Source organism: Bufo gargarizans, chromosome 2, assembly GCF_014858855.1.
Source record: "Bufo gargarizans isolate SCDJY-AF-19 chromosome 2, ASM1485885v1, whole genome shotgun sequence".
Lineage (NCBI taxonomy): Eukaryota > Metazoa > Chordata > Amphibia > Anura > Bufonidae > Bufo > Bufo gargarizans.
The window spans coordinates 612,358,343-612,382,779 of NC_058081.1; the positions used below are offsets into that span (position 1 = coordinate 612,358,343).

The 24,437-nt window shown below is 43.2% G+C and overlaps 1 protein-coding gene across 1 annotated transcript; it reads left to right on the forward strand.

Moving 5' to 3' along the window:
• The first annotated feature begins 1,692 nt into the window (after window positions 1-1,692).
• PGD (phosphogluconate dehydrogenase) lies at window positions 1,693-24,437 on the forward strand. Its single transcript, XM_044282064.1, has 13 exons — window positions 1,693-1,835; window positions 5,629-5,704; window positions 9,753-9,932; window positions 10,402-10,467; window positions 10,565-10,683; window positions 11,047-11,113; window positions 11,877-12,011; window positions 13,766-13,955; window positions 16,625-16,755; window positions 16,921-17,054; window positions 23,430-23,529; window positions 23,906-24,028; window positions 24,179-24,437. Exons 1-13 carry the CDS (start codon window positions 1,828-1,830, stop codon window positions 24,296-24,298), a joined length of 1,449 nt encoding a protein of 482 aa, XP_044137999.1. The 5' UTR covers window positions 1,693-1,827; the 3' UTR covers window positions 24,299-24,437.

A 24,437-nucleotide genomic window follows, 5' to 3' on the forward strand; every position in this document is an offset into this window, starting at 1 on the left:
ATCATTATTATTAACCATGTTATACGGGAAAATAATAGCATTCTGAATACAGAATGCATAGTAAAATAGCGCTGGAGGGGTTAAAAAAATAATAATAATAATTTAACTCACCTTAGTCCAGTTGATCGCGCAGCCCGGCTTCTCGTCTGTCTCCTTTGCTGAACAGGACCTGTGGTGACGTCACTCCGGTCATCACATGATCTTTTACCATGGTGATGGATCATGTGATGGACCATGTGATGACCGGAGTGACTTCACCACAGAATTGCGGAACAGATGCGGACCCATTCTACGGACGTGTGAATGGACCCTTAGGAGGTGAGATGTGGGCCAGAGCTCTGAGTCAGCCCTACCTTCAGCATGCATCCTGCCTGGACTTCCCCTTCTAATTACACCTATAAGTGCCCCCAAATCGTCAAGGGACGAAGAAGAAAATAAAAATATCCAAAATACTGAGCCTGTGGCCTGAGACTACCGTGTCCCTGCTCCATTTGTACACTGTCTGATACAGTGGCTTGTGGCCCATGAGGGTGACCAGCAGGGCAGGGAGCCATGGGCTTCCATTCCCCGCCTCAGTATCACCACCCTCAGGACAGTGATGCAATTGAATACAGGAGGGCTCCTGCGGCTGCCGGCGTTAACACTGACGCTGGGTTCACACCTGAGCGTTTTACAGCGCGTAGGAATGCTCTGTAAAACGCCCGACTCCCCAAGAAGTACATGAGCTTCTTTGGGGCGCCTTCCCGTACATAGACTTTCGGGAACGCGCGACAATGGGCGTTCGCTTGTCTCTGTATGCGCGATTGCAAACGCCAGTACAATCGCGCATACAGAGCGCTCCATCGCGAACGCTCAGCTGTGAACCCAGCGTTAGAGCATCAGATCTAGCGGGTTCTGTCTAGCGCTGCGGCTTAGCGCTATAAGTGAATGGGCCTGGGCTGCAATACCACACACAACCTTTGGACAGGTGTGGTACTATATTTAGAAGAAAAGGCAGAACTTATTTTCTAACCCTGAGTTTAAAAGACCTTAACCTAGTCATGAATATAAGATCAGCGGTCGTCCGACACCCGCCAAATTGTTGTATGGAAGTATCTCCGCCATTGCAACTACACTGCCCTGCAGGAACCAGCTGCACCCACCACACAATGGACAGAGCTGTGTATTCTGGCGCCTATTTACCTAACTGGGGTGTGGGATCCCTGCCCATCTGATATTGGTGACCTAGCCTAGGGAGGGATCATACATTGTTAAAGTATAGAATTCCCCTTTAAGTTGTGGTGCAACCCACATGATGTCCAGAACAGGGGTCCCACCAGGTGTGGCACATGGGATACATGAAGGAGTGCAGGTGCGTGCCTCTCTCCATTCTCTTCTATAGACATAGCTGCTCCCTGAGGTCTGTATTCCGCACCCATCACACCCATAACGACAACATGGAAGCCTCAGAGTCATCATAGGCTCCCCCTGCATCAGACATTCGCCCTATCAGCATGACTGTTCATTGCCACATAGAGCTGCCACTTGCAGTGTCATTGCCCCCTTTGAGAGCAGGTAAAGGGTTAATCGCTCGGCTTGTGATTGCTCAGGTCTGATTGCTCGGCCCACTGACTGACGAGGTCCCTATCCAGTGTGATTGGAATGGTGACGGCCAGGAACACGCCCTACGCTTGATGCTGAGCCAATGGAAGCGGGGACAGGGCGTGACGTCAGGTGGCTTCAGAGACAACTTAGGCTGAAGTCCGTGTTTCTGTCACACACACACAGCAGTGAGAGGACAGAGCAGCGCTACATCCGGGGACCACTGACATCACCTGAGCTGTCACCATGGCGGAGTGAGTACCTGGCGTCTTCCCCGAGAGGTCACGTGATCATATTCTAGTCACATGCAGGTCACAGGGTCTGAGCTGCCCCTTACCTATGTATCCATATAGCAGGGCCCCTTATCCATAGTCCTGGTCCTGATGGGAGTGTCATCATCAGCGCCAGTGGTAGAACTACAACTCCTAGCATCCTGCGCGTGGGATGTGGCTGGCAGGGTATGCAGGTACTTGTAGTTCTACAACTACTCACTCAATCTGTAACAAGGCCCCCACCTACCATGTGGGACTTATAATACTAGAGTGTCCTTATGTGGTCCTGGAGCAGGGCCTTGCTGCCACCTCTGCACCAGGAAGCAGGGGATCGGCAAATGTTGGACAACCCCTTTAATATTCTTCTCTCTACAGAAGTCAATGGGAATGTAGCATCAGTGATTTCCTTTGACTTCAGGAAGAGAAGAGTTGTTGTCACCCTGGGCCACAATGTATCAACTTGTAACAAATTGAATTTCCTGCCCCGCACCTTAATAAGGCTACACGGCCATATGAAGATGGTGTCCTCGCAGGTAATGTTGGTCACCGAGATCGTCAGTTGCCAAGAATCCAACTGGATTTTTGGTTGCAATTTGTACAGACTTTACTATTTTCGCTGATCGACTATTTTCGCTGATCAACAGGGCCGCAAAAAATGTGGAGAGCACACCCTGTTCTGTCCGCATCCGTATGTCCATTCAGTGGCTCCGCAAAAAAGATAGAGCATGTCCTATACTTGTCCGTATTGCAGACAAGAAAAGGCATTTGCGGAAGAGAAATTGCAGGGAGCACTTGGCGTATCGGCCTAAAACATCCCAATATTGCTCTGAGGGCATTAGGGCATGTTTATGAATACTTCTGTGCCTCCAATCAATACTCCGCTGTGTAAATATGATCTAAAATGTCTATTATTCCCATTGGCAGTCATGTAGGCTGCGGAGCGGTGACAGGTTGTACTTTTCACATAAACATTGCCCAAATCTTATGCAAATGAGCTTTGTGATGCAGTTGCTCACGTGGTTATTACAGGTAATTTCTCAAATTTAATGTTTTTCTCCTGTAAATTCTTCTCTTTGGCTTCAAAATACAAATCAAATCTGCAATGTGTGAATAGGGTGTAATGCAGACACATGAGCATTCTACATGTGAACCTAAAGGGGTATTCTGGTTGTGTTATGGGGATGACTATCAGATCGGTGGGGGTCCTGAAACTCTCATAAAAATGAATGGTGCGGCTGTGTGCATGCTCAACCGGCCGCTCTGTTCATTTTGGGGAGCCATACGGGGTACAGGGCTCTCGTGATCAGTGGGGGGTCCCAGCAGTGAGACCCCCACGATCAAATAGTTATCCACCACCGTGTGGCTAGGGGATAACTTAACTTAACCTAATTCTCCTTTAGGGTTTGGCTACATGGCGACATTTACGTCGCGCAACTTTTTTTTGTAATGATAGTCAATGGCATCGCAATGCAACATACTGCAATGCAAAAGTCGCAAAAAATCTATCCAATTTGGATATATATTTTTTATTTTTTTTTGCGATACCATTGACCATCATTACAAAAAAAGTTTTGCGACTTTTTTCTGCATCAAGAAGTTGCATACCAAAGTTTGCTGTGTAGCCGAACCCTTAACCATTACATGTCTTACGTAAGATACAGGTCGCTGAGGATTAGTTGCAGCATATGGGTGAGTTCACACAGAGCAGATTCTGCAGGTGAATCCGCTCATGTCGCATGCAGATTCCATTGCGAATTTCACTTATTGCATTGCAGTAAATAGAATCGGTTGTATTTCTGCAGCACATAGGACATATACAGGGTGGCCCACGAAAAAGCAGCCCGTCTCCAATATCTCCATATCAAACTGCTTAATAGTAAATGTCTTAGTTGCCCATAGCAACCAATCAGAGCTCAGCTTTCAGTTCCTACAGGGCTCTAATTGGTTGCTATGGACAACGAAGACTGATTTACCATTTAGGCAGTTTCATTTGGAGATATTGGAGGTGGCCTACTTTTTCGTGGGCCACCCTTTAGAAAACCTGCCGGGAATTTTTTATTTTAATTTAATTTTATTTTTTTAAACATGAGTGAATGGGGTTTGTTGAACCCCATCCACATTCGTTGTACTGCATTTTGTTTAAGACTGTCAGTACGGATTCTGCAACTGAAATGAGAGAGCGAGTACGCAGGGTGCCTGGAATGGGTGACAACCAAGGCGACTGTCGCAAGAGAGGAATCTGTAATTTCCCTGCTAATAATCCGTCACTCGGGAGCCATGATGTAACGTGACAGTGACTGAGGGTGGATTTTCCCAAGCAAGCCGGTAATCCTGTATAGTAATCAGATCAGCAGGAAGCGCCCCCTCCGCTGTGTATTTATATACCTGTTGGATGATCTGTGGCAATTAGTTGTAGACCCCGTTACAACATGCGAATCTCATCCGGAGATCAGCAAGGCGAGCTGCAGATTACACCTACAGAATATAACAAAGCTGTTCACAACGCTTCCTGATCATACTGAGCCTCCTGGTTCATATATGGAACTGCGAGAAGAAGTACTGCTCACTGTGGCGTCTCATATTGCTGTGACTAATACCAGGGAACAAGGAAGAAAGACCTTGGCTTTCTGCCTTGGGAAGGAGTGGTAGGGCACATTCTCGTCCAGGCGCGAAGGGGTTAAATCTAAGTGCCCCATGTCTGTTCTTGCTTATTGCTGCATGCTGTCTCATGCCTGTGCCTGGGTGTACCCAGTGCTTACACAGAGGGGTTAAGTGTGTTACAAGCCCAAGAAAGGAACCTGGCACCTTTGGCTTGCCTGGATTTCCACCAGTCGGTGAGGCATGAGGTAAGCCGTGCCTTATACCTCCGTGGATTGGTGACCTCAGGCTTTCCTCACACTATAGTTAGACGTGAGAGATGTATATATGGATCCTATTAGCAGAATGCAGGGTGTCTTCTCCCTTAATAATGAGACCACCATGCAGCCCCTAAGTGAATAAAGTCTTAAAAGCGGAAGTTTACCTTCTGTTGTCTGGTCCCAGATACTTAGCTATCTGATAGTGACCCCGTCGGCCGTTTAGCTCGTGGTATCGCTCCCTCCGCAGTCGGTCACAATAATATAAGAATACATAGTCTAACGCTGGGTTCACACCTGAGCGTTCGCGATGGAGCGCTCTGTATGCGCGATTGTACCAGCGTTTGCAATCGCGCATACAGAGACAAGCGAACGTCCATTGTCGCGCGTTCCCAAAAGTCTATGTACGGGAACGCGCGACAAGACGCCCCAAAGAAGCTCATGTCCTTCTTGGGGCGATCGTACGCGCTGTAAAACGCCCAGGTGAGAACCATGCCGATAGGGAAGCATTGGTTTCTCCTTGTTGAGCGTTTTACAGCGCGTAGGAACGCGCTGTAAAACGCTCAGGTGTGAACCCAGCCTAAAGGGCTGCACGAGTTTTTGAAGAAGTTGAAAACTGGGAAGTAGAGATCTCCGAGAGGGAGGAAGTAACTGACCTCTCCGCCTAATCAATCATTAAGAATCACTTTATCTGCAGCCTAAGATGTGACTGATCTGTAGGATAAGACATTGTATTTCTAGCAAAGACATGTAGCAGTTTTATTGTCCACCCCGGCTGCTGGGCCTTTCCAAAACCAACACATGCAGTGTGCTCGTTCCCTGACCCTGTGACTGCTGGGTGTGTATTAGAACGTACCCCTGCCTCGTCCTCCTGTCACCTCCAGGCCCCGTAAGGTTATTATTTTTTCTCTCCTAACCAGAGCTGATATCGCCCTCATTGGATTGGCTGTGATGGGCCAGAACCTGATCCTGAACATGAACGATCATGGCTATGTGGTAAGTGGCAAGATGGGGAAACGTGATGTTGGCTCAGGGCTGGGTTATGTAACTCCCCGCTCTTGGGTGACTTCCTTGCTTGGTAAACATCAGATATGAGCCAATAAAATGTAAAAGATAAAACAAATTGTAAGTTCGGTGTAAAAAAATAGCAAATTAAAATGAGGGGGTATTCACACGACCGTATCCGTTTTGCAGTCCACAAAACATGGATACCGAGCCCGTCTCTGCACCAGTTCCATTTTATCTTTGTAGGTGGGGTCTCCAGAACTGGACACAGTATTCCAGATGCTGGTTTTACTACCTCTGTATAGAGCCGCTAGGGAGATCACATCATACTGTGTCCAGTCCTAGAGACCCCACCTACAAATAGAGATAAAATGGAACTGGTGCGGAGAAGGGCAACAAAAATAGTGGAGGGTCTTAATGGGGTTATCCAATATCTAAAATATCTCCACCAATGCCTGGGCCCCTTATATGGATTATACTTGCCTGCTCCCCGGCAACCACGTCGCTCCGGATCCCTGCACGGCCGCCACTGCATCTCCCCGTCACTCCCCTTGAGGCTGGTAATTGTCACGTCCGGCTATTCGAGCGACGGAACTCCTGTGCTGGGGAAATATGACCCAGTTTTAACAGTACTACAACTCACAGCAGGGCATGATGAGATTTGTAATTTTTCAACAGCTGGTCGGTCACATTTTGGAAACTACTGCCCTGGAATAGAATTGTAGGAAGGGGGCATTTAGATACATTGGGCCAGATTTATCATTAGCTCAAGTCAGAATAATGGACTGAAAAATTTGCGACTTTTTTTCTGCTCTGCACTATGCTCGCCAGTTTTCTGAAAGTGGGCGTGTTTTCTTATGTAAATTAATCTCTAGACATATTTACTATTGAGACTATTTAAAAAGTCGCAAAAAATTGAGCAATTTCACTCCAGTGAGGACCATGCTTATCTTATGAGACTTTTTAACCACCTCCGGACCGCCTAACGCAGATGTGCGGTCCGGAGGTGGCGGCCCTGCGCAGAGTCACGCATATATGCGTCATCTCGCGAGGGCCGGGACTTCCTGTGAACGCGCGCGCTCACAGGAACGGAAGGTAAGCGAGTGGATCTCCAGCCTGCCAGCGGCGATCGCTCGCTGGCAGGCTGGAGATCCGAATTTTTTTAACCCCTAACAGGTATATTAGACGCTGTTTTCATAACAGCGTCTAATATACCTCCTACCTGGTCCTCTGGTGGTCCCTTTTGTTAGGATCGACCACCAGAGGACTCAGGTAGGTCAGTACAGTCGCACCAAACACCACACTACACTACACCCCCCCCCCCCCCCCGTCACTTATAAACCCCTGATCACCCCATATAAACTCCCTGATCACCGCCCTGTCATTAATCACCCCCCTGTCAGGCTCCGTTCAGACGTCCGTATGATTTTTACGGATCCACGGATACATGGATCGGATCCGCAAAACGCATACGGACGTCTAAATGGAGCCTTACAGGGGGGTGATCAATGACAGGCGGGTGATCACCCATATACACTCCCTGATCACCCCCCTGTTATTGATCACCCCCCTGTAAGGCTCCATTCAGACGTCCGCATGTGTTTTGTGGATCCGATCCATGGATCCGTAAAAAATCATGCGGATGTCTGAATGGAGCCTTACAGGGGGGGGTGATCAGTGACAGGGGGGTGATCACCCTGATCACCCCCTGTCATTGATAACCCCCCTGTAAGGCTCCATTCAGACGTCCGCATGTGTTTTGTGGATCCGATCCATGTATCCATGGATCCGTAAAAAATCATGCGGATGTCTGAATGGAGCCTTACCAGGGGGGTGATCAATGACAGGGGGGTGATCCGGGAGTCTATATGGGTGATCACCCCCCTGTCATTGATCACCCCCCTGTCATTGATCACCCCCCCTGTACGGCTCCATTCAGACATTTTTTTTTGGCACAAGTTAGCGGAAATTTTTTGTTTGTTTTTGTTTTTTCTTACTAAGTCTCATATTCTACTAACTTGTGTCAAAAAATAAAATCTCACATGAACTCACCATACCCCTCACGGAATCCAAATGCGTAAACATTTTTAGACATTTATATTCCAGACTTCTTCTCACGCTTTAGGGCCCCTAAAAAGCCAGGGCAGTATAAATACCCCACATGTGACCCCATTTCGGAAAGAAGACACCCCAAGGTATTCGCTGAGGGTCATATTGAGTCCATGAAAGATTGAAATTTTTGTCCTAAGTTAGCGGAAAGTGAGACTTTGTGAGAAAAAAACCAAAAAAATCAATTTCCGCTAACTTATGCAAAAAATAAAACATTTCTAGGAACTCGCCAGGCCCCTCATTGAATACCTTGGGGTGTCTTCTTTCCAAAGTGGGGTCACATGTGGGGTATTTATACTGCCCTGGCTTTTTAGGGGCCCGAAAGTGTGAGAAGAAGTCTGGGATCCAAATGTCTAAAAATGCCCTCCTAAAAGGAATTTGGGCCCCTTTGCGCATCTAGGCTGCAAAAAAGTGTCACACATCTGGTATCGCCGTACTCAGGAGAAGTTGGGGAATGTGTTTTGGGGTGTCATTTTACATATACCCATGCTGGGTGAGAAAAATATCTTGGTCAAATGCCAACTTTGTATAAAAAAATGGGAAAAGTTGTCTTTTGCCAAGATATTTCTCTCACCCAGCATGGGTATATGTAAAATGACACCCCAAAACACATTGCCCAACTTCTCCTGAGTACGGCGATACCAGATGTGTCACACTTTTTTGCTGCCAAGGTGGGCAAAGGGGCACATATTCCAAAGTGCACCTTTTGAAAGTTCTTCTCACACATTTGGGCCCCTAAATTGCCAGGGCAGTATAACTACGCCACAAGTGACCCCATTTTGGAAAGAAGACACCCCAAGGTATTCCGTGAGGGGCATGGCGAGTTCCTAGAATTTTTTATTTTTTGTCGCAAGTTAGTGGAATATGAGACTTTGTAAGAAAAAAATAAATAAATCATCATTTTCCGCTAACTTGTGACAAAAAATAAAAAGTTCTATGAACTCACTATGCCCATCAGCGAATACCTTAGGGTGTCTACTTTCCGAAATGGGGTCATTTGTGGGGGTTTTCTACTGTTTGGGCATTGTAGAACCTCAGGAATCATGACAGGTGCTCAGAAAGTCAGAGCTGTTTCAAAAAGCGGAAATTCACATTTTTGTACCATAGTTTGTAAATGCTATAACTTTTACCCAAACCATTTTTTTTTTTTGCCCAAACATTTTTTTTTTATCAAAGACATGTAGAACAATAAATTTGGCGAAAAATTTATATATGGATGTCGGTTTTTTTTTGCAAAATTTTACAGCTGAAAGTGAAAAATGTCATTTTTTTGCAAAAAAATCGTTACATTTTGATTAATAACAAAAAAAGTAAAAATGTCAGCAGCAATAAAATACCACCAAATGAAAGCTCCATTAGTGAGAAGAAAAGGAGGTAAAATTCATTTGGGTGGTAAGTTGCATGACCGAGCGATAAACGGTGAAAGGAGTGTAGTGCCGAAGTGTAAAAAGTGCTCTGGTCATGAAGGGGGTTTCACCTAGCGGGGCTGAAGTGGTTAATAGAACATGCGACTTTTTCGTAAAGACGTGCGACTTTTTCGTAAAGATGTGCGACTTTTGTAAAGCTGCTTACTGACGGATAAACTGCTACCGTCAAACCACATTTATTACAGTCTTAAAGGGCCGATCATAAATCTGACTTGGCTAAAACTGACTTTAGCCATATGTGAAAGTGGAGTGAGCTGTCAGAGTCATGATAAATCTGGCCCATTGGGTTTAGATGGGGGTTGTCAGCACTGGCTTATTGAAGCAGGTTTGTCCCTGCTAAGAGTGCATGTATATGGGGGATTGGGAGAGATGGCTGTTGGCTGAACAAGCATTGGCCTGACAGATATCGGATGTGTATGGCAACCTAACTGTATAAAAAGTAAATACAAAGTAATGTAAGCACAGTTGTATAGGTTACACGTGACCTTGTCCCCTTCCTCCAGGTTTGTGCATTTAACCGCACCGTTTCAAAGGTTGACGAGTTCCTGGCTAATGAAGCTAAAGGCACCAAGGTGATTGGGGCTCATTCTTTAAAAGAAATGGTTTGCAAGCTGAAGAAACCTCGGAGGATTATGATGCTGGTGAAGGCTGGAAAAGCAGTAGACGACTTCATCAATAGTCTGGTATGTATTGGTGGCCTTACCAGCTCCTGGAACTCAGTGCAAGATCTGTGCCAGCAGGTGTATGTGGGCCCTCTGTTTATAATCCTGCACCATGTCCCCTGCTTGCCTGGTGATGTTAGTGGCCCTGTGTACCAGGACCACCCAACCATTGCATGCTTTTTATAGTCCTGTTATTCTTCTATTTGGCAGAGTCCTCTTTGAAGCTCTGCAGGGTGGAGGGTAGTCTCGCAGTGCAGGGTGGACAGGTCATAACACTCCTATCTGCACAGTATTTAATCATACTCTGCAAATATGCGCTGAATCCATTGTGCTGCACAGTGCCAGGCCGCCTCCCAGTGTGCACAGCCGTGCCATATTGACACTGCCAGTTTGGTAAATTTTTCCTCGGTGCCAGGTGTAAATAAAATCCTCCTGAGTCATCTCATCTTCTTGCCAATTTCTAACTTGAGGTTTTTTGTTTTTGTTGCAGGTTCCTTTGCTTTCACCTGGTGACATCATCATTGATGGTGGCAATTCAGAGTACAGTGACAGCACAGTAAGTTTCTTTCCTGGTGGCCATGTTAAGTGGATGGCTGTACCTGCAGAACATTTACTGTATAATTTATTTTTTATTTTTATTTTTTTTTCCTCAGAGGCGCTGTAAGGAGCTAAAAGCCAAGGGCATCCGGTTTGTTGGTAGTGGTGTTAGTGGAGGAGAGGACGGGGCCAGATATGGACCATCTCTGATGCCTGGAGGAGACAGTGAGGCTTGGTAAGAGTTCTCAAAAGATCTTAAAGCTGCTGCAGTGGAACCTTGCATTGCTGTTCGAAGATTGTTTCTCCGTTTTAGTTTTTTCACTCTATTAGAGGCTGAAGATAAATGTCAACCATGATTTCAGAACCCGGCATGCCCTAAAAACCATACGTCATTGTAGAGGGTTTCAAGAATCAAATATATTTTGAAGCCCCCTCCTCCTGCACAATTTCCATATAATGTAGTATAATCCTGAGAAAAGTGATGGGTTTGGTTCAGTATGCCGTGGGCCAGTATTAATTAAAATACTTGGATTGTCTCATTGTGTTCGCTGCTGCAGCCATGCATCAGTATTCTCAGGGATTTGTCTTTTCCTTACAGGCCTTACATTAAAGACATTTTCCAGGGCATTGCAGCCAAGGTTGGGAAGGAGCCATGCTGTGACTGGGTAAGTGAATTTTGAAACAAATGTGATAGATTTTTCTGTAAAATAGTGTTTGTTTTTTTGCATTCATAGAGTTTATGGAATAGGGACCCTTTAAGGGAGCATAAAGTGTTAAATCGGTAGTGGTTGGAGGAGAGCAATTAACTGAAAGCAATGGCGTACTGAATCCCTTAAGTCTGGTAGCTCTGGTTTAACCCTTTGTGGGTACCTTTTTTAGACCTAAACCTGATCATCTCATTATATTAAACGCAATCAGAACCTGAATGCCATATTCTTTTTTTAAATCGGATAATTCTTATTCTTTTTTCAGAGGTAAAAATAGAACATGAACATCATTGCACAAACACATAATCTCCATTAATGGATGCATATTGTCAAATCAATATCACATATTATGCATATCATCTGACAGCAGTGCAAGATATTAATAATATTTCTATCAATGAAGGATGATGCTTATCATAACCAATTTATTCTCATAACCCTCAACCCACCCCAGGCGATGAGGCGGGCACGGCATCAACCATATATTTGATATCCATAGGGTAACCATCACTCCTTGAGTGTCAAACCAGCTTACCCAACATGTCAGCCCTCCTATGTTAACTTACAGGTACATGCATGAGCATGTGTACACTTAACACTATACTACCTTCAAATATGTCAATTCCATAGTCAGAGGTTTAGTTATATTGCAACAGTCCTATATTCCACACATTTGTCCCAGATTTGAATGCCATATTCTAATAACTGTGGTTTTGGGCAGGTGGGCGAAGAAGGCTCGGGCCATTTTGTGAAAATGGTTCACAATGGAATTGAGTATGGTGACATGCAGCTGATCTGCGAAGCTTACCATCTGATGAAGGACATCCTCGGGATGGAGCAGGATGAGATGGCGAAGGTGAGATGCGAGGAGTTGTTACATTGAGATGTCAGGTCTTCATTTAGTGTTCGCAGTAAATAGGGAGGAACACACTGAGCAACCATGGTTATCCCTCATGGGTGAACAGAGCATAGAACATGGTGAGGTAAAAAAAAAGCAGAATGGATTTGTTATATTCCAATAAATCAGTCACTGTACATGATGGTAAAACCGCTAAACCGGTGTACAGCTGTGAATGTAAAGCAGTCAGTGGTATTGTGAAGAAATACCGATCCTGGCTTCTCAGAAGTCATCAAAGGTGGCTTTCAATGTATTGCCAAATCTGTAGCACAGATACTGTCCCCCAGTCTGTTTCGCTAACTTGGTTACAGTATAATAGCTCCTTGCACATGCTGTAGTATGATCAAAATATCCAAAGCCAATGGTACCACGCACAAAATCAAACAGTATATCAACTGTAATACTAATAATGTAACAGAGCTTATTACATGTAAAACCTGCAGCCTACAGTACGTGGGCTGTACGGCGGGACCGCTCAAAATCGGAATCCACAGACACTTATCGGATGGTACCAACTTGGAAAATAAGAACAAAAAAACCACTAAAACATATATCTGCTGTTTTCTCACCATATTCTCCATGTGCATGAAGGTAAGGGCTCATGCACACGACCGTTGTTGTTTTGCGGTCCATTTTTTCACTTGTCAGTTGTTCTGTATCTGAGTTTCTTTATTATAATTTCTCCGATTTAAGTCCTCTTCTGTTTCCTTATTGCACAAAACGTTTCCGTATTTGATCATTTTTTTTGCGGATCGTATACAGAAACAGTAACTTATTAATCACCAAACACATGAGCAAATGGGCTGGGCATAGCATTTCTACAGTATGGATGCACAATATACGGATGTGTTCCGTGTGCGTTCCGTCTTTTTTGTGGACCCATTGACTTGAATGGGGCCTTGGACCGTGATTTGCGGACAATAATAGGACATGGACTACTTTTTTGCGGGACGGCCATGCGGATAAATGGAAACGGAATGCACACTGAGTAACTTCCGTATTTTCTACAGCCCCATTGAAGTGGCTGGTTCCGCAAAAAGAACGGAAGGGGAAAGAAAAAAATGTTGTGTGCATAAGCCCTAACAGTTCACACTTGGAGGTGCAAGGCATTGAAAAGGTGACTCTGCCAGTCAGAGGTGGAGATACACACCATAGATTACTAAATGCTGAAGCTAGATGTACCTAATGGGCTAAACCGCAAGCACATTTTTATTTATTTTTCCCTTTCACTATAGGTTTTTCTATGTATATTGCTGGCTGTGTCTGTTGGCACCAGTATTCACACCACCTAGCTAAGCAGCGCCAGTATTCGCACCACCTTGCTACGACTAAGGGCTCATGCACACAACAGCGACGTGTTTTGTGGTTGGCAAATTGCGGATCTGCAAAACACAGATGCTGTCCGTGTGCGTTGGAACGGGCTGCCTATAATAGAAATGCCTATTCTTGTCCGCACCACGGAATGGAGCAACGCATTCTGTGTGCTGTCCGCATCTTTTGCGGCCCCATTGAAGTGAATGGGTCCGCATCCGAGCCGGCTCGGATGTGGAACCAAACAAAGTTCATGTACATGAGCCCTGAGGGTGTTATATACATCCGAAACGTGTCAGAGGAGGTGTGTATTTTGTGTACTATGTGTTTGGCGTACCTGAGTTTTATAACTATTCTTCAATAAAGGATTCCATTGTTTTTATTTTACATTTTTAAATCAGACGTTTGAAGAATGGAACAAGACTGAGCTGGACTCCTTCTTGATTGAAATTACGGCTGACATTCTTAAATTCAAGGACAACGATGGAAAGCACCTGCTCCCAAAGATTCAGGACACCGCTGGGCAGAAAGGCACCGGAAAGTGGACAGCAATCTCTGCTCTAGATTTTGGAGTCCCAGTTACTCTCATTGGTAAGAACTTATTTAAACATAGTCTATTAAAAAGAAGTCCAACTTTTCATTTAGTGATGAAGTAGTATGCACCAAAAACTGGAAAAACTCTCTAACCCCTACCGGCTCCATGACAAACTATTATGTCATCGAATGCTTGTAGTTAACACCCTCTGGCGATGATGCGGGCTCAGGAGCAAGGCCTGCCCCATCATTTTCAGGTAGCAGCTTTATCATTATTATTATAATATTAAAATCTGATCCTTGCAGTTTAACCCCTCAGATGCTGTGGTCAATGTTGACATTAGAGGGAACTTCCACAGTCCTCCGATTGGTACCCTGCGAATGCAATAGCTGGGTGCTGAGTAATTGGCATAGCAGCTGGGGATTGTATATAAGGAAGTACACACCCGGCCTGTCACAATATCATGCCAATGGGGGTTGATTGAATATGAAATGATTGATATTAAATAAAGGCACCTATGGTATAAAATATTAAAGGGCATCTGTCAGCAGATTTGTACCTATAAATCGGGCTGACCTGTTGTATGTGCACTTGGCAGCTGAAGACATCTGTGTACATATGTGCCTGCATTGCTGAGCATAATGATGTTTTAATATATGTAAATGAGCCTCTAGGAGCAATGGGGGAGGTGCCGTTACACCTAGAGGCTCTGCAACTGCTGCACTCTCCACTTTGACAGGTCCAGGCGTGATGACCTTTTCACTGCCTGGCCCTGTTAATCAAAGTGCAGAGCGTGCAGCAGTCACAGAGAGAGCAGAGCTTCTAGGTGTAATGGCAATGCCCCCATTGCTCCTAGAGGCTCATGTGCATATATTAAAACTTAATTTTTCTCAGAAATGCGGGGACATATGAACATGGGACCAACACAGATGCCTTCAGCTGCCAAGCGCACATGTAACAGGTCAGCCAGATTTATAGGTACAAATCTGCTGATAGATTCCCTTTAAGAGATTAGCCGAACTCTTGTACTTTATCCCAAATGACTCAGAGGGATTACACCAAATGCTCAACTGTAACTTCAACATGATCCGCAGTATCCACCCAACTTATGAAATGGTAAAATAACCATGAGATCCTACTGCATCCAGTGTAATGGTGGATTATCTGCTGGTTCCAGACCAGAGTCGCTGTAGAAGGAAAGATTGCCACTTACAGCGACTCTTGTCGCTCCTTAGATGTGATAAGATACAGCATTGAGGCTAATCTCTTAGTATTTGATACTATGGGTGACCTTTTTTTAAATTTAATATCCGTTGTTAACTTTCATATTTATTCACTCCCTTTGGCATGGCAGCTGGGATTCTACTAAAGGGCCCCCAAGCCTGACAAGTCCGGATCGCTATTACATCCTGCCTCTGAAACATAATTGTTGTTTGCTGCGTCCACAACAACTGGATCAATTAAATTAAAAGAGAATGGGGGGCAGAGTGCTGCAATAGAGCAGCATATCTGAGAAATAAATGGCGATATCACATCTCCTAAACATGTCCTGTAGTGCCAGGTATTAATATTGTAATCTCAGAACCAGGTCCTCTTTACGTACCAAACTAGGCTGCGTCTGAAGGGGCTAATAATTATATGACCTGGAACCTCTCGTAATCCCATTTGGTCCCAAGGGTAATGGATTAACAGTATGTTACTGCATCTGATGATGACAGCAACTTTACCTTGTCTCCCAAGTATGCAAACATGTAAGAGGAACTTCTTATCAAACCTTGTAATTCCCTTTTTACACAAGCCGGAAGATTGACATTACAGTAAGGAGCCATATAGCCTACTGTGGGAGGACTTTATTTTCTTGCACTAACTTCCTGCCCACTCCCTAGGCTGCTGGTTGCAGTGGCGTAATCCCAGCAGGAAACACTTCACAACGTTCAGTGTGTCACCGTTAAACCAGTTATGTGGGCTGATGCTGGTGACGTCATTAGGGGAGTATCAACACGTTAAGATAGTGCTGCAGCTAAAAAATGAGGCTATGAGAATTTAGTGTATGTCCCATTACCTCTATCTGCAGACCATCACATTACAGTCCCAGGCTGCTCCAGAACATCACTTTTTTACATATATGTTTACTTTGGTCTGATGCAATGGTCAGGGGTTTTTAGAACCTCACTAGGCTGTCACCAATATATGATCTGTAAAGTCGTCGTCCCCCAACCCATTTAAGTAGAATGATACCAGACACAGCCACACTTATGTCTGAGCAGTGCTGCGGTAATCAGACACAACCACTACAGGTTGTACAGTGTACAGGGCTTTGTAGTTCCTCCTGGTGAGATGGGCAGGATTCAGACCGCTGCTAATCTGATTTTGATGAATCCTGAAAATCATCTTTTAAGGCTAAGTTCATTCAGAGGAAGATTTTTGAAGTGGAGACAAAAGTCCTGCACGCACAACTTTTTGTCACTGCTTCAAAAATCTTCCTCTGAGCGGAGACCTAACAGACCCCATTATAGTTTATGGGGTCTGTGGGCTCCGTTCGGCTCAGTTATGTGCCAAATCCGTCCTTTCCGTTCTCCTGCTCCTATAACTGAGCACAGAACGGAAAGGCTTATTGCTGATGTTATGGAAAACACCTTTAACGAGTACAGCAAGAAAATGCTGTAAGAACCCGGCTGAAGATACTGGTATGAAGCTTCTCTTACACTTCTCCTTGATCCTGCAGGTGAAGCAGTGTTTGCACGTTGCCTGTCGTCTTTGAAGAGCGAAAGGGTTGTGGCAAGCAAGCAGCTTCAAGGACCAAAACAGGTCCCATTTAAAGGAGATAAGAAGTCATTCCTCGACGACATTTGTAAAGTAAGTACCAAAGAAAAGAGCATTTTCCAAATGTGTGATCAATGCATATCATCAAAGCTGGGGAGGGTGGTGTAAGACATGTTATTGCACACTTTGTAGAGAATTTCTGCATTGAAAATGCATCCCATAAAAATGAAAATTTTCCTTATTTATTTTGCCCTCTAGGCTTTATATGCATCTAAGATAATTTCTTATGCACAAGGATTTATTCTGTTCCGTCAAGCAGCAAAGGACTTTGGATGGAAGTTAAATTATGGTGGAATTGCAATGATGTGGAGGGGCGGTTGCATCATTCGCAGGTAACTGTACACCCGTAAGGCTGGATTCTGTTTATTTGTGGCAATTATGACAATTTTGAAGCACAGGACATGCATGTTTTTTGCAATTTTATTAGTATTATTTTTTTTTCAGTTTGACGTGTCTGGCTTTTTTCTAAAAGCACTGCATGTGACACAATAGTGTGTTTGTTGTTGTTTTTGTTTTTTTACAATTCAAAAAAAAAAAAATATGCCACTAAAAGAAAACCATAAAAACCTTTGTGACATGCAACACAATGGATGTGGCTTTGTCACATAAACAAAGCAAATTTGTGTGTGACGCAGGCTAATAGAGGATTTTGATATGGGTTCCCTGATACAGCCTAGATTTCCCATTTATGCCTTTGGTTTGACAGAGAGGGTGGGGTCTCATCACATTGCACTTGCTGTACTCTGAGCCCCTTTTAAGGGCAACAAGTGATATAGAAATTCTGTCCCTTCACTTACACTGTAGTCTCAGTGTATTCCTGTTAGGGCCCAGTGCCCATGCTGCAGATCGCAAATGGCAGTCCACAGTGCGCGGGCACTGGCTGTGTGCACTCCGTTTGCGGATGTGGACTGATTGACTTGAATGGGTCTGAGATCCCCAACATACGGCCAAAGATAGAACATGTTCTATCTTTTTGTAGTATGGAAATCGCCAAATAGTAAAAAAGAAACATCATTGGTGTTGCTGCGTCTGAAAATGCCTGAACTAATAAAATGAACAAATATAATATAATATTAAATTTTTTTAATACAAAGTAGGAGATTTATCAACAGTGGCACTTTCTGTGACGGTCTTGATATCCCCTGCTCCGATGGAGGGCACAGGCCTTGTCATAAATTAGGCAAATCCTCCGGCAGTCCGTGCAGCTAAGCAAAAAACTGGAGTAAATTAAAACGAGATTTTTGTGAACTCGCCTGTAAAAATCTCTTTCTCACTTAGTTCATTGGGGACACAGAACCGTGGGTATAGCTGCTTGCTGCCACTAGGAGGTGATACTAGGCTAAAAAGTGTTAGGCTCTCTCCTGACTGGGGAGGGTATAGCCGGCAGAGGAGGAGCTATCAGTTTGTGCCCAAGCATTAGGAGTAGGAGACAAAAAAAATAAAAAATAAAAAAAAAAAAAATATATATATATATATATACACAATCGGAACACAAGAAATGCCAGAAAGGCCGAACCAAACTAAGGATTGATAGCAATAGACAATTCAGAGGAGCTCACCAGCAACCTACTGGAGCCCAGTCTTTCAGATACCAGCTGAAAACCAAAAAATACTGAAACACAATTAGACTGGCTCACAGTATTTTTGCATTTATTACACTTAATAAAAATCACAATTATTTACTGTTGTAATTGTAAAATAGTAAAATTAATAAAATTAATTGCCCACTAAATATAAAACATATCCTAGTAGTATATCAAAATAGCATAAATATATGGGTATTTTGGATGCGGAGCTCACGCATATACCCAACTAGCAGGAGTACTCCAAAGGGATAATAGGACCACTTGATTATGCTGTGTGGTGTCGGTCAATAGCGCATTGAATCCATACTTTGACAATGTTCAGATGGTTATAAAATAACTTGCCAAATGTTCAACATACCAATCGGTAAGAAGATATCCACCCTGCGGTCCACGGTATGTTCTTATAATGTCCGGAGGGTACTTTGTACTTATTCTCGTAGCGGTATCTGCTAACTACCTCCTGCCACGAGGTAGTATCACCGCTTCTCCTTCTCGGCGTCTCACGTGACCTGACCTGTAGATGGTTCACTTGGTCGGTGATGACATCCACCTGCGCCAGTCGGAGTAGCGGGAGTTCGTATAGCAGAACTATACCGGTACGGGGTTCGACTCCCCTTCACAGGAACTGTTTAGATGGTAGTTGAATCAGTCCTCTTTAGAGATTAAGTCGCTGCCGTTACCGCATGGATTTTTCTCGGGTGGTTCTAGATAATAGATAGCACGGATCCTTTTTTGTGCTTAGACAGAAATAGCGCACCACTGGCTGGGTCCTGTTCACACTGATTTATCCTAGACGCGTTTCAGAACCGTAGTTCCTTCCTCAGTAGGCAAATGTGAAATGCTACCTGTGTACAGACTGGACATGTCTTTATATCCCCTTTTTGTGTTTGATGAAATATCTGGTCTGGATTCTTAATTAATTGGCTGCAGGGGATTTACCACTTGCAGCCTGATTTTGTCATGGATCCAGACAGAGGATTTTTGACACACATGTGTCATGCTTTGTGGGCAACATATATATACTATATAGTACCAAATATAAAAAGAACTATAGTCATTATTTTTACATAAAAAACCTTCTATATAAAAATAGGAATAAAAAATAAAAGGTAAAGATAGATGATAGATGAAATGAACAATAAAATAGACAATAAAAAAGGCAAAAAATAAAATAGAGTACAATTGTCATAGAAATAAAAATGAAAACAAACTAAAGATTTTTGAAGAAAATTACAAAAAATGAATAAGAATAAAAATACAAATAGACATATGAGATAGAAAAATAAATATACAAATAAAAATTGAAAAATAAAAATAAGACATGGATAAGCAATGGTGGTATGGTATTGACAACTTTATAGCTGGATCCTGAGTTTAAAGGTCCTGGACTGATCTACGTTGGAGGGAGAGGGGGGGAGGAACGCAGGGAAAGTCGGCGTGTCGCCACACAGCCCAACACCGACTAACCATGTGGTCCCACCACCCTCCCCTATAGGAAACCAAAAATTTCGATCTCTGAATTCAGTCCCTGTGGCATCAGGGACCCAAACTCAAAGATCTTCTTTGATTCTTGTCTGGACATTTTTGCCAAGAAGTCCCCTCCTCTCCAGTCTGATTTAACTGACTGGATGGCACAGTATCTCAATTTACTAGGATCTCCTGCATGATGTAATTTGAAATGTTTTGACAGGGGGTGTGTTTCTGATTGTTTTTTAATGTTATTAATATGTTCTGCGATCCTAGTTTTGAACACTCTTTTGGTCCGTCCTATATACTGTTTTGGGCATGGGCATTGTATAACATAGATAACTGCCTTACTATTGCACGATAGAATTTCTTTAATCTCCCACTTGAAATCATTAGATGTTGAAGATATAGTTCTCAGATTTCTCTCAAAGTGGGTCTGTTTGCAATTATGGCAGCAACCACACCTGAAAAACCCTTTTAGGTTGGACCATGGAGTTATCATTGGTTCTATGCTCTTTTTTCTTATCCCCACGATAAGAAAAAAGAGCATAGAACCAATGATAACTCCATGGTCCAACCTAAAAGGGTTTTTCAGGTGTGGTTGCTGCCATAATTGCAAACAGACCCACTTTGAGAGAAATCTGAGAACTATATCTTCAACATCTAATGATTTCAAGTGGGAGATTAAAGAAATTCTATCGTGCAATAGTAAGGCAGTTATCTATGTTATACAATGCCCATGCCCAAAACAGTATATAGGACGGACCAAAAGAGTGTTCAAAACTAGGATCGCAGAACATATTAATAACATTAAAAAACAATCAGAAACACACCCCCTGTCAAAACATTTCAAATTACATCATGCAGGAGATCCTAGTAAATTGAGATACTGTGCCATCCAGTCAGTTAAATCAGACTGGAGAGGAGGGGACTTCTTGGCAAAAATGTCCAGACAAGAATCAAAGAAGATCTTTGAGTTTGGGTCCCTGATGCCACAGGGACTGAATTCAGAGATCGAAATTTTTGGTTTCCTATAGGGGAGGGTGGTGGGACCACATGGTTAGTCGGTGTTGGGCTGTGTGGCGACACGCCGACTTTCCCTGCGTTCCTCCCCCCCTCTCCCTCCAACGTAGATCAGTCCAGGACCTTTAAACTCAGGATCCAGCTATAAAGTTGTCAATACCATACCACCATTGCTTATCCATGTCTTATTTTTATTTTTCAATTTTTATTTGTATATTTATTTTTATACTTATTTTTCTATCTCATATGTCTATTTGTATTTTTTATTTTTATTCATTTTTTGTAATTTTCTTCAAAAATCTTTAGTTTGTTTTCATTTTTATTTCTATGACAATTGTACTCTATTTTATTTTTTGCCTTTTTTATTGTCTATTTTATTGTTCATTTCATCTATCATCTATCTTTACCTTTTATTTTTTATTCCTATTTTTATATAGAAGGTTTTTTATGTAAAAATAATGACTATAGTTCTTTTTATATTTGGTAGTATATATATGTTGCCCACAAAGCATGACACATGTGTGTCAAAAATCCTCTGTCTGGATCCATGACAAAATCAGGCTGCAAGTGGTAAATCCCCTGCAGCCAATTAATTAAGAATCCAGACCAGATATTTCATCAAACACAAAAAGGGGATATAAAGACATGTCCAGTCTGTACACAGGTAGCATTTCACATTTGCCTACTGAGGAAGGAACTACGGTTCTGAAACGCGTCTAGGATAAATCAGTGTGAACAGGACCCAGCCAGTGGTGCGCTATTTCTGTCTAAGCACAAAAAAGGATCCGTGCTATCTATTATCTAGAACCACCCGAGAAAAATCCATGCGGTAACGGCAGCGACTTAATCTCTAAAGAGGACTGATTCAACTACCATCTAAACAGTTCCTGTGAAGGGGAGTCGAACCCCGTACCGGTATAGTTCTGCTATACGAACTCCCGCTACTCCGACTGGCGCAGGTGGATGTCATCACCGACCAAGTGAACCATCTACAGGTCAGGTCACGTGAGACGCCGAGAAGGAGAAGCGGTGATACTACCTCGTGGCAGGAGGTAGTTAGCAGATACCGCTACGAGAATAAGTAAAAAGTACCCTCCGGACATTATAAGAACATACCGTGGACCGCAGGGTGGATATCTTCTTACCGATTGGTATGTTGAACATTTGGCAAGTTATTTTATAACCATCTGAACATTGTCAAAGTATGGATTCAATGCGCTATTGACCGACACCACACAGCATAATCAAGTGGTCCTATTATCCCTTTGGAGTACTCCTGCTAGTTGGGTATATGCGTGAGCTCCGCATCCAAAATACCCATATATTTATGCTATTTTGATATACTACTAGGATATGTTTTATATTTAGTGGGCAATTAATTTTATTAATTTTACAATTACAACAGTAAATAATTGTGATTTTTATTAAGTGTAATAAATGCAAAAATACTGTGAGCCAGTCTAATTGTGTTTCAAACTAAGGATTGGCAAACAAATTTCCAGCACCTGCGGTTATAATGAAATACAATGGGTGGGAGTTGTGTCCCCCCAATGAACTAAGCGAGAAAGAGATTTTACAGGTGAGTTCACAAAAATCTCGTTTTTTTGCTCATATCATTGGGTGACACAGATCCGTGGGACGTTCTAAAGCAGTCCACGGGGCGGGAAGAACACATCCCCATGGAAACTGCTTCCTACGACACTAAGCTAAAAACTGATATGCTCTCTCCAGGCTGGAGGGGCTATAGCCGGCAGAGGAGGAGCTAACTCTTTTTTTTTTTCGCCTAGTGTCGCCTCCTAGTGGCAGCAAGCAGCTATACCCACGGTTCTGTGTCCCCAATGATATGAGTGCGAAAATAAATTAGCTGTGGCTGCTGGTCAAGCCACCCTTCTGAAAAGTGGCGAAAAATGGGGAAATGCAACAATTTTCAAAAGTTGCAAATGCATAATTTGCAAAATTTGTAACGCCACTTTTAAAGGGAGTCTATCAGCTCTTTTTTACCAATATATCTAAGAGCACTGTATCACAGAAGATTGCAGACACATTCTGAGCATACCTGTGTGCACTTTGTCTGTAGTCCATGTCCTATATATACAGCCATGACACATAGAGGGACATTTATCAAGACTGGCATAAAGGCAGATGCCTCTTAATAAACTAGGCGCATTTCTGCCTGCCGTGCACCAGAAACTGATGTCTTCAACACTTTCTGGTCCACGTTAAATCAAATCCATCGAGCCACGCTAGGCAAAACCGCGATGCCTTTTCTAAAGTGTCGAGAAGCTTAAAAAGTCTTTAATTACGATGCACGTATGCTGTGTGACATTTTTACACCATAAAGACTTTAGAAAATGACCCTCGTGGTCTTGAAAACAAGAGTCATGCATCCATAGGCATGGAGTAAGTTGTAACTTTAGCATAACTTTCAACAGTTGCTGTCCAAAACCAGTGACCTGACTCCCCATTTATTTTTCATGAGATTTTTGGGGTGTGTTTTTTTTATTATTTTTTTTTATTTACAGCATTTTGTTTGTAATTATGATTTTTATATATATATATATATATATATATATATATATATATATATATATATTATATATTTTTTTAAATCTTTTTGTCGCCTCTTTTCAGTGTGTTCTTGGGCAAAATCACAGAAGCCTTTGACAGAAATCCAGATCTTCAAAACCTTTTGCTGGATGATTTCTTCAAAAAGGAGATGCATAGCTGTCAGGTGAGTACTGGGGGTGCAGCTAAAGGGAAAGTCCATCAAAAACATTACAATATGACACCTGTGGCTTTACCCTGCTACACCCGTTTGCTGTTTATCTCAGTCCATTTCTTAAATAATGTATTGTGTGCATAAACCTTGGCGCCCGCAGAGTGCTGCTGTATCCTAATGTTTACTAACCTACTGTAGAGGCCATAACTACAGGGCATGCACAGGTTGTAGTTGCCTGAGAGGTCTCCTTCATGATATATAGGAGGACGGTAACGCTATACATTGTTTGTAATGGTTGGCCCTATTAAATAAATGTCTTTGCACTGGAGCTCAGAAGCTTTAAGCTAAATGTATCTACTCACTATGGTTTTATCAATCTATTCTCTAGGAGTCCTGGCGCCGGGTGGTGAGCTGTGGGGTGCAGCATGGTATCCCCATGCCATGCTTCACCACAGCATTGTCATTCTATGATGGCTACAGGCATGAAATGCTACCAGCAAACCTGATCCAGGTAATGTAAAGTTCATTGATGCTAATCTTAATGTTTTTAGGCCCATGGTCGCCAACATGTGGCTCTCTGGCTGTCATGATGATATGGCCAATGGAAGTTGTAGTTTCACAACTGCTTACAAAATGTATTATTTTTTTTTTTCTGTTTCAGGCTCAGAGAGATTACTTTGGGGCTCACACCTACGAGCTTCTGTCCAACCCTGGACATTATGTTCACACTAACTGGACCGGTCATGGGGGCAACGTGTCTTCCTCTTCTTACAATGTTTGACATGTACTTCTCCATCTAGAGGAGTAGAGATTGACCCGATCTCGACCCATCGTAATCTCTGTCCTCATGTGTTGTCCATATCAGAATTTTTCTTTTTCTAACCTGTTTAGTGTGAGAATAAATGTTTTTATATGGTGGA

Excerpts from the sequence above, each read along its gene's own strand:
- PGD (XM_044282064.1), top strand. Across the intron at positions 10,468-10,564 it reads CAGAGTACAGTGACAGCACA|AGGCGCTGTAAGGAGCTAAA; the intron begins GTAAGTTTCTTT and ends TTTTTTCCTCAG. Across the intron at positions 12,012-13,765 it reads AGCAGGATGAGATGGCGAAG|ACGTTTGAAGAATGGAACAA; the intron begins GTGAGATGCGAG and ends TTTTTAAATCAG.